Below are 14,223 nucleotides of genomic sequence, written 5' to 3'. Positions count from 1 at the left end.
AGCCATAATTAATATACGTTTTGTTAAGCTAGTAATCTTGAGTGGGGTAACAAACCTAGTTATGTCCATTGTCATACACTGGCAGTATTTATATAGCATGTTTAACCATGGTTAGCAACTAGAGTTTACTCAACTCAGTAAATTTGCCCTATGCAATCAGTATGGTGAAGTTGTGATATGGTAGACTAGGAGAGTGGAGCTCGAGATTTTGGTCGACTCTTAACCATGGAAGCTTATTCAATAGCTTTAGACCAGTTTTAATTATTTCATAATAGATAATTCCCTGGGTAGAATTTCTGAGAGTTAATATCCATACACCTTAAAGTTGTTAAGATGGAAAAAACATTGATAAGGCTGTGCAAACTATTTGACTCTGGGTGGCATAAAACAACAGCAAATGAACAATAAAAAACCCCACATCGTTTCATATTAAAACATATGTAAAATGTAAGTGCAAAATTTAAAAATAGTCTCTCAGCTCTGCCTACTTCACAGGCTTCTTATTTAAGGGAACAGCAAGAAAAGGAGTAATAATACCTTGCCCTGATGTTCTTGAATGCCTGAATGAAATTGGGCTTTCTTGAGCTTCTAAATTAAATGTGGGATGTAATCATAATAAAATATAAATATGAAATAACTCCCCTGCCAATTCTAAAGTATAGTTGACAGAATACAAGTGGTTCAATGTATTGTATTGAACACAGCCACCTAGCATTCTTTGAACTGCAGATGGGGCTCACACACACATACCCCAAATCCATCTTTTCTTGTTGGTAGCAGCTTGCTTGCTGCTTCTCGACTTATGGAGGCTGGCTAGTGCCTCCATATGCCTGTCCATATGCAGCCACTGGGGTATTGGCCCAGAGAAAACAGTGAAGGGTGAAAACACATTGAAACTAAGATGGGGGAAACCCAGTTTCAAATCATTGCTTAGCTACCAAGGTCACTGGGCAGTCTTGTAACATATATCTCCATGATTTATTTTCACAAATTTGTTTCAGGAATAAAAAGGGATGAGAAGTCCTATCTACCACCATAACCTTATTGGAGGGTTTCCTTAAATCTAATCATGTTTTAAGTGTTTTGAGTTGTGAGTGTTTTGAAGAGTTTTGCCAATTCAGTTTTAAGGCTTGACTCAGCTTCTGGGTTTCAGAATTGTCACCATATCTTTTTAAAAAATGGTTTGAAGCCGCTGTTTCTCTTTTAACTGAAAAAGTGGGTAGAAACAGTTTAACGAATGGGTGATTAAGAAATCTTTATCCCTTCTCTTTCTTTCAGTACCAGTCCTTATCCCTTTCCTACTTCTTACAGGTTTGAAGATCTTTCTAAACAAGAAAATATGTTGATACATTCCTAGTATAATCAAGTTGATTCAAGTAATCTGAGATCTGGGATGCAATTGGATAATGTGATTATATTTGTCTTATTATAGTTTGGTAGATTTTATAAATCAGATGGATAAGCCCTCTCAAAATCTCCAAACTTTTCATTATGAAATATGGTGAATAGGATCTTTTGCTCGGGAAAATAGAAAAATAGGAGTATTAATTCTTCAGTAGGTTTAAAACATCTATGTTATGCTAAATTTATCTCCCCTGGCCTCTCTCCAAAATAGGATCAAAAAGTATGCTTCTGTTCATCTTGTGATGTGATTGCCATTCCTCCATGGTTTGCTGTTTTTTTACAAAATGTTGCCCCCATCTTCCCCCAAAGGTTGTCCTTTTTGTGGTATGAATGCATATTTTAATGAGTATTTTAAATTTGAAGTATTGCCTTTTTAATAGACACCTCTCTTTCATTAACCTATTTTTTTTTTCTCTAGTGGAAAGGGAAAATGTGCAGAAAAGGACTTTTACCCGATGGATGAATTTACATTTGGAAAAGGTAAGAAAGCTATATAAATATTGGTACACTGTTCTCTTCTCTGAAAAGTGAGGACTGTAAACAGGAGAGCAGGTGAAACCTTAGGTAATTTATTTAGTACTTTAGCTGCCTTTGGTGAATCTAGAAAGCTAATCAAGGACAGACCCTGCTAGTACTTGAATAGGGAACTGTTGGCTAGAACAACTTGTTGTGGCCATCTCACCATGGCCAATTGACACAGCCAACTCAACATGGCCAACTTACCATGGCCAACTCACATGGGATAACTTATCATGGTCAATGTGCCTCGGAACAACTCCCACAGGACAAGAGTTACACTAATATCAAAGAAATAGTGGAATAGAATCATTAAAGAAAGTATGCCAAAGGAAGGACAACATGAAATGTGAATGAATTTTTTAAAAATATTTTTAAATTATTTTGAATAATTAAATTGAATTGTTGACTTTCCCTGCAGTGAGTTGTCCCTCAGTGAGTTGGCCATGGTGAGTTGGCCATAGCAAGTTGGCCATGATGAGTTGTCCCATTCCAGACTAGACTTAGAAGTTAAAAAATATCCAGAAGATGACAATGGTAAATCACTACCATAAGGTTGCTAAGAAAATTTATAAATACTGTCCCAAAGAATCACGTTTAATTCGCTTCTGTTCTTAAAAAATGCCGAAGACCTTTTTAAATACAGTGAAGATGCAAAGCTGATGGCCTCCCAGCAAATTTGAGATATTTACTTAAGAGCAGTATTTTTCAAAGTTGGCACGTTTAAGAGGTATGGACTTCAACTCCTAGAATTTCCAGCTAGGAAAAGTTTCCAAGCTTGAAAAACACTGCTTTAGAGCTTATTTATAAAGGCAAGGTAATGGGTCAGTTCTAGATGGGCTCCAGAGATCTTTTTTTCCTTCCATTCAATTATGTCTGATTCTCAGATACTTCCTGACAAATGGCAGTAAAGAAATACAAAGAACTATTTGCTCTCCTATATTGATTGTTTGTATTTTTGCAAACCAAATATGATAGCCCTAAATAAAATCATAGAAGTTTTTCACATCAGTAATTGCTAATGATTCAAATCCATTGACATTTCTAAATAACTTAATACCTATGGACGATAAGCAAACATTTGTTTCTGTTACAGGATATACTGTAATTTTTTAATAAGCTTCTGTGTGAAGTTCCTTTTTTTCCAAGACGCCTCCCCCTGAACAATTACAAAATGCCCTAATTAAACTGAAATATTTTCTTTGTTTCCTAAACATTGCCAATTTTACTCTCAGAGGTTTTGTTTGACACAGTTTTTTTCCTTCTGGATGGGAACTGACTGATTTGATTGATATAGAGCAGAGGTGTCAAACCTGACCTGAAGGCGAGGGTTCAGAAGCTGGTTTCATCATACTGAAGCCGCACCCACCCCATTGCCGGCAATGCAAAAAGAGTCACGATACGTCATGACACGTCATATGATGTGGCAAGTTTGAAACCTGTGATATAGAGGGAAGCACACTCCAAAGCTATTATTAAATGATTTCCCTTTTTCCCCACAGTGTAGCCCTCCTCTGGAAGTTAAAGATTTGCTGGTTGATATTAAAGATGGCAAAATTCTGATGGCACTATTGGAAGTGCTGTCTGGACAAAAGCTGGTATGTATAATATATACTGTAGGACTGAATTTATGATAAAATGAAACTTGGTAGATTTCTGTTTTCTAAAAGGATCTGAAATGTTTCCTAAGCTAGATAAGTACAACCAGAATGGATCCTGGGTTTCGTTCAGTTAATGTAACTGCACCAACACAGCAAGTGTTAGAAAGTGTGTATTGTTAACCCTATCCATGTTTTCTTCCAAGTGGGTACACCTAGGATCATATATGAGTGAATCTGACCTAACCAAAAGGAAGTATAGTGGAGAGAGCGGGCGGGGGGGGGAGAGTGGCTGCTTGGAGCTGTTTGCTTGAAGCAGAATCTATTCAGGCAGAGTGGACTGAGTAGTGTGAACAAGCCTTTGATCAGCTGAAATGGAGGCTTACAAATGCCGGTCTTGGCTTATGCAGATCCTAGCCAGCCATTCGAACTGCATGTTGATGCTAGTCGGGATGGTCTTGGGGGGGCTACTGTATCAGGAGCATGACAGACATCTGAAGCCCATTGCATACATCAGTAGGGGCCTAACTTTAGCTGAAAAGAACTACCCCACCCATAAGCTGAAATTTTTGGCAGTTAAGTGGGCGGTGGTAGATAAATTAAAGGACTATCTATATGGGGCAGAGTTCGAGGATAAGACAGACAACAACCCACTTATGTGTCTGCTCACAACTGCAAAACTTGATGCCACGGGGCATCAGTGGCTAGCTGCCCTTTCTGGATTTAGGATTAACCTGATAATGCCTGGCAGTGAGGAAGAGGGATGCAGATGCCCTGTCGAGGAGACCTCACGATCCTGGGGCACATGTTGTACAATGGGTCCGATTGACTTCTGTTGGTATCCAAGTGCTGTATCAGGGAGTTGAGAACTCAGTTCGAGGAGCAATTTGGGGCAGAAGCTGTAGGAGTCACTACTGCATGTGTTCCTAAATTGTATTGTAACCCTATCCAAGTTAGGGGGGAAGGTATGTTTGTTCTGATTAAGAAAGATTTGAAAAGAGACCAGGCAGAAGACCCCCTTTGTGACCTGTCTGAAAGAGCTTTAAGAAGTGGTCAGCGAGAGGTTCTACTCGCTGATCCGTCAAGGAGAGCCCAGGTGTTGTATAAAGAATGGGATCGCTTACAGCTTCAGAGAGGTGTGGTTTATTGAAAGAGCCCTTCTGATGGGCCCAAGGAGAAGTGGCAACTCTTGCTCCCAGAAAAGCATACGGAAGCAGTTTTGATTGCACTACATAACAAACATGGACATCTGGGGCCAGAGAAGACCTTTAAGCTAGTGAGGGACTGGTTTTACTGGCCTTGTATGAAGACAGAGGTTGGAGACTATTGTCGATCCTGCCTGTGTTGTATCCAAAGAAAGACCTTACCTTCCAGGGCTGCACCGATGGGCCATCTGCAAAGTTATGGGCCCTTGGATCTAGTTTGTATCGACTTTCTCTGTCTGGAACTGGATACAAGTGGGCGAGGAAATGTATTGGTTGTGACTGATCATTTCACTCATTATGCACAAGCTTTCCCAACAAAAGATCAGTGAGCCACTACGGTAGCCAAAGTACTTGTAGAAGAGTTTTTTGTATATTATAGGCTACCGCAGCGTATACATTCCGACCAAGGTAGAGACTTTGAAAGCAGGCTTGTTAAACAACTATTGGACATATTGGGCACCTGGAAGTCATGTACCACCCCCTATCACCCACAAGGAGACCCCCAGCCTGAGAGGTTTAATCGTACCCTTCTTGACATGCTGGGGACGCTGACTGCAGAACAGAAGCAACATTGGATACAGCATATTTCCACTGTTGTATGTGCATATAACAGCACAAAAAATGATGCCACTGGGTACTCTCCATATAAACTGATGTTTGGTAGGGAGGCTCGACTACTAGTAGATAGAGCATTTGGCATTTCAGTGGATGAGATCTCATTTAGGTCACACCAGAATTATGTAGATAGGCTGAGGAGGAACTTGAAGATGGCATATGAAAAGGCTTCAGTTATTGCAGGGTTCCAGGAGCAGAGAAATAAGAGGAACTATGACCTGAAGGCGAGGGTTCAGGATTTGCAACCTGGTGACCGGGTATTACTGAGGAACCTGGGCCTCCCTGGGAAGCATAAACTGGAAGATCGATGGGGCTCTCAGCTGTACATTGCCAGCAAGAAGTTACAGGGATTACCAGTATATTGGATTCAACCAGAGGGGAGCTCAAGTCCATTGAAAGCATGGTATCGAAACCATTTATTGCCTTTAAATAAGGCAACATGAGTCCTCCAGCCAATTGTTGCAAAAGCAACTGAACCTTGCTTAATAGGGAGGAGACCAGAGACTCGAGCACAACCCGATCCACCCATGCAAGGAGAAGAGGAGGATTCTGAAGGCAGAGGCGCCAATGTGAGAGACCTCTTTGGGCTGGTGGCCACTTGGAGGGGAGGTCAGGAGGGCCCGGACATAAGCGGTCCCTATGGGGGTGGCTCTACAGAAGCATTTAATATTTAATTTTAATAAATTGATTTAAATATTTACTTCTTAACTTGGGAGTTTAATTTTAGAGGATATAAGACTGGGAAAGCTGCTTTTTCATAAGAGCAAGCAACCTTTTTGTCATTAGGGATCCCCATTTTCCTCCTATTGGTTTTAATGGGAAAGAAAATAGGGATGCTATACTTCTTTTATTAACTTAAACATTTGTATGCCACCATTCAAAACACACTTCCCAGGGTGGCTACAGTGACATCACTGTGGTTAGTTGATGGAACTGCGGTGGCGCAGTGGTTAGAATGCAGTACTGCAGGCAAACTCTGTCCACAGCCTAGAGTTTGATCCTGACTGGCTCAAGGTTGATTCAGCCTTTCATCCTTCTGAGGTCAGTAAAATGAGGAGCAAGATTGTTGGGGGGCATATGCTGACATACTGTAAGCTGCTTAGAGAGAGCTGTAAAGCACTGTGAAGCAGTATATAAATCTAAGTGCTATTGCTATTGCTAAGTGCTATTTTCTTCAGAAGCAACTGTTGGGGGAGAGATTACAAAAGTAATGTTATGCTGATTTTATGCAAGCTTCACTCCTTTTGGCATGTGAATGTCATAACAGTTCCTGTACATACAAAAAGAGTATAGTTTGTGGCATTGCGGCACAATACTTTTTATCATTCTGATGTAAGTTCTAGATGCTAGAAGCTATGGATGCTTCTGCTTTGTACTTTTCTGAGGGAAAGGGGCAGAATTTTTGAAAAAGTTAATAGCTTAAATGTTCAGTCTGTTGGAGAGCTTTGTGAGGTAGGAGGAGGTGAGGCTACATGTGTACATGTAGAAGTGTTTGATTATTTTATGCCTATTGACTACATAAATTCTGTATAACTATTATGGAACTATGACCACCATTGTATAAATTGTTTCTTATTTCAGTACGATGTAAATTGTATATATGTTTTGACCTCAACTTTCTTTTTTGTGGTCTTTGCATTCTTGTATATGGGCACATATTGATCTGAAGCAATGGTGTGCAATTTCTCTTGTCTTAAGAACCACTGTAGACTTTTTGCGCTGTTCTGAGTCCATAATCCAAAAATAAGATGAACTAAAATCCTATGTTAGAGGTGCAGTATACACAAAGATACATATAAATACACATTATAAAGTGAAGCCAGCTAGGTGACCTTGGACCAGTCACTTTCTGTCCCAGAAAGGAGGCAATGACAAACCACTTCTGACAAACCTTGGCAAGAAAACTGCAGAGACTTGTCCAAACAGTCTTCAAGAATTGGAAATAATTGAATGGAAAAAAATAGATACAGATATAAATACTATACATAAAAGAGAAGGATATAAAAACATACAAGAAAACAAAAGGTAATGTGCAAATAGTTTTTCTTACTGAACTTTGAACATATTTTGTTAACACAGTGCAAAACACTAGCAGAACTATAAACAGTAAATCAATATTGAAAAGTATAGATGAAATAAAAATAGGATTCTATGTCAAAAGAAACCTATATCTTCGATGTTACGATTGTATATAACATTGTTATCCAAGAATGATTTTCAGTTAGAATCAAATTCTGCATTCAATTTCTATTATTATTATTATTGTTGTTGTTGTTGTTGTTATTTAGGAAGTTATTATTGGCATCAAAGCAACTCCCATAATATTATTAGTTATTCTTCCAAAGAAAGAATTACAGACCTTTTCCAAAATAAGTATTTAAAATCCTTGCAGTCATTATTATATACAGTGTTAGTAAAGTTTGAAGGAAAATATTGTTGGTGATATTTCATACAAATAACTCAGGCTGAGATATAGAATGACAGACTTCAAAATCTGTTCTTTTGTACTATAAATAATTTCCCAGTATTCAGGGCTTTGTAACATTGGTATCACATGTGACAAAAAGAATCCAACCTGTTTGTTATATTTCCAGCATCTCTTACAGAAAGAATTACTCATTTTGGCAATCAAGGTTGGAATAATATACCAATAATAAATTAAAATACTGTTTTAAAACTTTATAAGGCATTCAGTACCTCAAACTCTTTCCAAGATTTAAAAAAGGGGGGCTCTGCTCACAAGCCAAATTATTATAAGTTTCTAAAATTTAAAAAGGCAGGGACTGATGTGAATACATAATAGCATGAAGAACTGTTAGACTTCTTTTCAATCCATTCTGATTTTCTTTTAGCTGCACGAGTACAAGTCTTCAACCCATCGTATTTTTCAACTGAACAATATTGCAAAAGCCCTTAAGTTTTTGGAGGATAGCAATGTAAGTAATTTCTGTGATGGTGATTTATGCTAAACATATGTGATAAATAATTATGTCTTGATGCCAGGTCTACATACAATAGCCATTAAAATCTATTTGCTTAAAAAGAATAGACATTAAAATCTACTTTGGTTTCAAAGAATAGATATTAAAATCTACTTTAGATTACTTCTAAAATGTTGTAAAGGCTTCAGTTGGATTAAATGATTAGAAGAATGCAAGAAATACTTTTAAATGGCAGGCTCTGAACAATTGAAATTGCTTTGATTGAACTCCTTGATTTTTAAAAGTATTTTCAATTTTGTTAAGGATTATAGTTTTCTATTAAAGAATAGTCAGAGTTCTAAAATAGTCCAGTAGCTGAAAATCTGAAACAGCTTTCTTCCATATGTATTGAATTTCCATTTCCATAATTTTCAGTCAATGTGTGGTCACTGCTACTTCAGCAGTGCCAAGGCTGAAGTTCCAAATTATTGAAGGATATAAAATTAGAGAAGATCTTCAAAATATTATGACCTCTTAATTTCCAAGACTGAAATCTAGAAAATGTGGCTTGGGAACCGTGGACTCACAATTTTGAGCTATTCTACAGGGAATAAAGTGTACACTATATGCATGCAATATAAAATAACAGTACTCTTCATAAAACAAAAACTTATCTTCAGACTATATAAACAATACTCTTAGGTTTTGTACAGGTATGCATTTTTAGCAAAAAACAAAAACAAAACATTTACATCTACAAGTAGTCCTTGACTTGAACTTGGAATTATGGTTGCAAGTCATTGCAGTCATAAGCTGGGACATTACATGACTGGATTTGAAATAACTATCATTTTTAATGACAGTCATTAAGTCAATGCAGCAGTAATTAAGTGAATCCATTTCCCCCAAAGGCCATTATTTTTTTTGCCAGAAATCAGAAGTAAATGCCAGGAACTGGCAAAAATGTCACAAAACATGAACATGTAACCACAGGGTGCAGTAAACAGCTACAGAGGTGAGCTGGTTGCCAAGCACCTAAATGCAATCATGTGACTACAAGATGGAGTGCAGCCACCATATCTCCAAAAATGGGTCGTAGGTAGCTCTGGGGAGGTCCATTATAACTTTGGTTGTTAAGCAACTGGTTGTAAGTCAAGGACTACCTGTGCCTATTTTGATTCAACAGAATAGTAGTTTGGGCACTGCCTTTGGCCGAGCTGCATTAGCCATGGATAAAAATAGACAGAAAAAAAGAACAGAGTGCATCATGTGTATTCTAAGTAAATGTTTGTAGGTCATGCTGTATCAAAAACAAATATACTACAATTTGTATCATTTAGCTGTCCTTTCAAAGTTGCTACTACTGCTGTTCTTTCTCCTTCTTAATAATTGCTTTATTCATTAGCTACTTGCAGAGTTGATAACCTTTTTGTACACAGAGATGCCAATTTCCTTCTTAACTACTAGGTACCTATCTACTATCAAATGTAAAAATGAGCTGTATGCTCTTTAAAGCCACCCAGAAGTGATAGCTTGTGCAGAACTGGACACCCCTCGTTTTGCCATGTGATATCATTGCTATGTGAGTTGCATTGGCTCCCAGTTTTTCTTCAAGGTGCATTCCAAGGTGTTCGTTATCAATTAAACCCCTCTGTGGCACAGGGCCAGTTTATTTGTGGGTCCACCTCTCCATGAAGGTATTTGTCCATTCCATCAGATCAGACCCACGGAACACATTCTGGATCCTTTCCCTAGTGCAGGGGTAGGCAACCTCGGCTCTTTTATGACTCATGGACTTCAACTCCCAGAATTCCTGAGTCAGCTATGCTGAGGGAAAACGGAGAGGATTCTAAGCTGAGCCATGCTGGCTCAGGAATTCTGGGAGTTGAAGTCCATGAGTCATAAAAGAGCCGAGGTTGCCTACCCCTGCCCTAGTGGAACTTAGCAAGCATGCCTTTTCCATAATGGCCTTGCCTTGTGGAATACCATCCCCTTGAGATCCTGCAGACGTCCACTATCTTAACCATCTGGTTAGCTATAAACAACTGATGTTTCCTTGGGTATTGGGATGTTAACGTGGGTGCCCATAGATTGCATAGATCAGACATGTCAAACTCGCGATGTCATGTATCAGGACGGTTTTGCCATTGCTGGCACTGGGGTGGGCGCAGCTTCCGGATGACACATCCGGCCTGTGGGCCGGCAGTTTGACACTCCTAGCATAGATGAATAGATGCAAATAATGGATTAGTCCCCTGGTTTTTCTTGATTTGTCTTCCAGGTTTGTGATTTTATTATTGTTGCTAGCCGTACAGAGTTGTATTGCACAACCTGGGCAGCCATCTAATTTTTTTTTTAAAAAAATAATTCCTTCAAGTGTATAATTATTTATATTGTGGATCTGGAAGGAGGCCATTGCCAGCCTTGGACAAATGAACTTCATCTGGGACAGAAAAAGTTTGATGAAGGTGTTGAACTAACAAGTAAAATTACAAAAGGAACTTCAGTAGTGTGGGGGGTTATTGTCTTCCTGAATTATTTTTCTTATGCCACTGAATTCTGCATGTGCTGTTACATCATACTTCACATATACATACTTATCTGGTTGCTAAGGGGTTTAATATGTCATAGTAAGGTGCTTCATCTTCAGTATGTAAGGTGAAGCTACTCTTAGACATAGTGAACTTTTTAAAGGGACAGATGGAGTGACTTGTGTGTCCAGCCCTTCCTGAGGGTACCTATAATATTTGTAAGTGACTGATAGCAAGAGGATTTTGAAGAGTAAAAATTATCATAACATAATCAGAGCAGCCTAATATAAGGGGAGTTCTTGAATCTTCAAGAGCTGAATACAGTGGTTGTACACAGGAAATGTCTCCTAGCATAATTTTCCATTCCCTAATTGTTTTTTTTAAAAAAATCTTCAAGTTATCTTCATGATTTCACGGATATAGCTTAGGTAACTTTTAACTCCATTATAATTTCTGTACTTCCAACATAGGCATAATAGTGGTCCAATTCTGGTTGCAATGAAAGCCAATAAAAATCTTTGTAACTTGCAAATTTTAATAGATGTTCTTCATTGTGGACCCACATCTAACCTCAACTTGACACAGACTTCTGTGAATGGATTCTAAATATGTTTTTCAATCCTTCAGCTATGAAAGATGCTAAGGCTTCAGAAACAGAAAGTTTTATAGTATAACCAATATTCTCTTTAGTGAAACTAATGGAAGAATCAGAGTCTGCTTGACTTCTTAAAAGTATGGGTTGTCTGCAGGCTTTTCCTAAAGTAACAGTTTTGCTCGTGAGACTCTATATATTTAACTCTATCTTAGTAACAGAACTGAATGCTCCTTTTGTCATTGATTGTGTTTTTCTATTTTTGGAAACCATATTTTGTTGGATTGTTGTATTTTGCATTTTGCGTGAATTTAGAATTTGATAACTTAGTGCTTGATTTCTCAGTTTGAGGCCTATGGATGCCATTGTGCCTGCCAATGCCTTCCTTAGTATCTAGCCCCCGACCTTTTTTGGCAGCAGGGACCAGTTTGGTGAAAGATAATTCTTCCATGGACTGGGGGGGGGGGCATGATTTCAGTTTTGCCTGCTTACCAACAGCTCACCTTCAGCTGTGCGACCCAGTTCCAGTCCCTGCCCTACTTCATACTTTGTTAAGATTCAAGGTTTTTTTTTAAAAAAATAAATATATGGGAAGCTTGTATGTTATGAAGCAAAGCATCAGGATTAAGCATCACTTTTATTCTTAGAATGTGTTTAGGCCCATAGAAAGCAAGAAAAAAGGGAAAATGGAAAGAAACTATAGACTAGTGCTGAAATTTGGTCTTGGGGTGGGGAGAGACAATAGTAAGCTGAAATGGTAGAGAAAGTGGTAGGGAACACCCTAACCTGTTTGCCTTCTGATAAATTGATGGGTGTTGTAAGCGATGACATTCTCTGTGGCAGCCATTCTGTGGCAATGCCCATGCCATGCTCTTGGAGTTATACATTTGCCCACTAGCCCAAAAACATGAATTCGTAGGAATTGTCCTACTTTACTAACAATGGTTATACAACCTACAGCACAATGAGGGAAGTCAGCCAGTGTCAAACAAGATGTATTTCAGACAATGCTTCTTCATATGGCATCACTCCTAGTGAATATCTGAGCTCATCTGGGCTCATTTTAAGCAAAAATATCTGAGCAACTTAAATATTTAACATGTAATCCACGTGTCTGATCTCACCTTAGGGGCAGGGGTAGGCAACCTTGGCTCTTTTATGACTCGTGGACTTCAACTCCCAGAATTCCTGAGCCAGCCTGGCTCAGGAATTCTGGGAGTTGAAGTCCACGAGTCATAAAAGAGCCAAGGTTGCCTACTCCTGCGGGCCTAGGGCATACTTCTGCAGCCTGATGTACTCCAAATAAATTGGTTTGCAGTTCCCACAATCGTCATGTTGACTGGAGCTGATGTGATCCAGGTTGAACGATAAAGGACAGTAGTGATCTCTTCTTAAGATTGTCCATTCTTCTTCTACTCCTCAGGAGGCAGTATATTTGAATTCTTTAAGAGAAAAGCAGATAGGAAAACATTTTCAAGTTCCCTTGGCAGTAAGGAAAGTTGCTGGTTTAAATATTAAACCACAAGAGATTCAAAGGGACTATCGTGGTGTGCAGTTATGCAGAAACTGAAAGGGTCATGGGACAGTTCCAGTACTCTTACTATTATTTAAGAAATGCTGAAGGCATCATACTGGAATTTAACCTTGTCACTGGGAGTAGCAGAAATTCCCTTGTTTCCGTTTTTGCCTGCAGGGAGTGTTATTGGGAATAAGTAAGACATGCTGTTGTTTCTCTTGTGAAATAAGTTTCAGTATGAGAACCCTGAATCTCAAGCCTGAAGTCTTACTCTTCAGTAAATTGATCACACCCTAAAAAGCAGTGACTGTTTTAAAAGCCGTGAAGTAAAAATGAATGGAGAAAGCAGATCCCTACAAGATAGCTGAAAGGGCTTTGAAGCTCCTGTTTGCATTAGAAACATGTTATGTTCACATTTCCAAACACCCACAAGCTCATATGGTGCTCACATAATTATTCCTGTTCTATTCACGCAGTTTGCCAGAATACATTTATCAGAGTAACCTAATAAATGTAACTTGAATAGAATAATGAATTTTGAAGCCTTATATAATCATAAAATGGTCCAAAATGGAGATACTCAACATAAACATTATTGCTTCGGCTTAAAAAAATTCAGATATCTAACTGAAGGGCAAAGTAGCAATTGTGGTAATGCACAACAGAGACATATTTTAGTGCATCCTTTGGATCCTCTAGTTCAGGGGTAGGCAACCTCGGCCTAGCTGACTCAGGAATTCTGGGAGTTGAAGTCCATGAGTCATAAAAGAGCCGAGGTTGCCTACCCCTGCTCTAGTTGATGTAGCTTGATAGCATGTTGTTCTCTAGTGTGTGGCTGCATCATTAGCTGCAGTTGCTTATGGTGAGTTGGGAGGGATTCACAGGACAATAGTGTGTACTTTGGCATCCATTCAGTTTGACCAATATAAATTCAACATCAGAAGATGTTTATCCATGTTTGTGCTTGAAATAATGAATGTAGCTACTGTACATTTTAATCACAGAATTTGTGTCAAAAGGGAGATGAAGTGAGATTTAAACACCATGCTCTGTGCTGTTTTCATGAATTAAGATTGAAACTGATCTATATATACATATACAGTATATTCAGTAAAAAAAAGTGAGATATTTAATGAAACCAATGAATTTGACATGCTTCTAACCAGTAGAAAAGCAAATTGTCCAATAAATTGGCAAGTAGGATATTGGTTTTTTTTAATAATAATTTTATTAAAGATTATAATTACAAGAATAAAAACTAATACAATCTAAAATAAAATTTAGTAAAAAGAAAATAGAAGGTGCAGAAAAGAAATAAAAAAGGA

General features: G+C 38.3%; 1 protein-coding gene across 2 annotated transcripts in view; it reads left to right on the top strand.

The window, feature by feature from the left end:
* Positions 1-1,832: 1,832 nt before the first annotated feature.
* Positions 1,833-14,223, top strand: part of LOC308679323 (uncharacterized protein) — a 39,718-nt gene continuing 27,327 nt past the window's right edge. For both annotated transcript variants that reach the window (XM_081346931.1, XM_081346930.1), the window contains exons 1-3: positions 1,833-1,884; positions 3,423-3,518; positions 8,191-8,274. In XM_081346931.1, coding sequence (XP_081203057.1) covers positions 1,864-1,884; positions 3,423-3,518; positions 8,191-8,274 — 201 coding nt within the window. In that variant the 5' untranslated portion in view covers positions 1,833-1,863. The remainder of the gene's footprint in view (positions 1,885-3,422; positions 3,519-8,190; positions 8,275-14,223) is intronic.

This window comes from Vipera berus (genome assembly GCF_964194415.1).
Source record: "Vipera berus genome assembly, contig: HAP1_SCAFFOLD_175, whole genome shotgun sequence".
NCBI lineage: Eukaryota > Metazoa > Chordata > Lepidosauria > Squamata > Viperidae > Vipera > Vipera berus.
The sequence above is the reverse complement of the archived record's forward strand: the minus strand, read 5'-3'. Positions and strand labels throughout refer to the sequence as shown.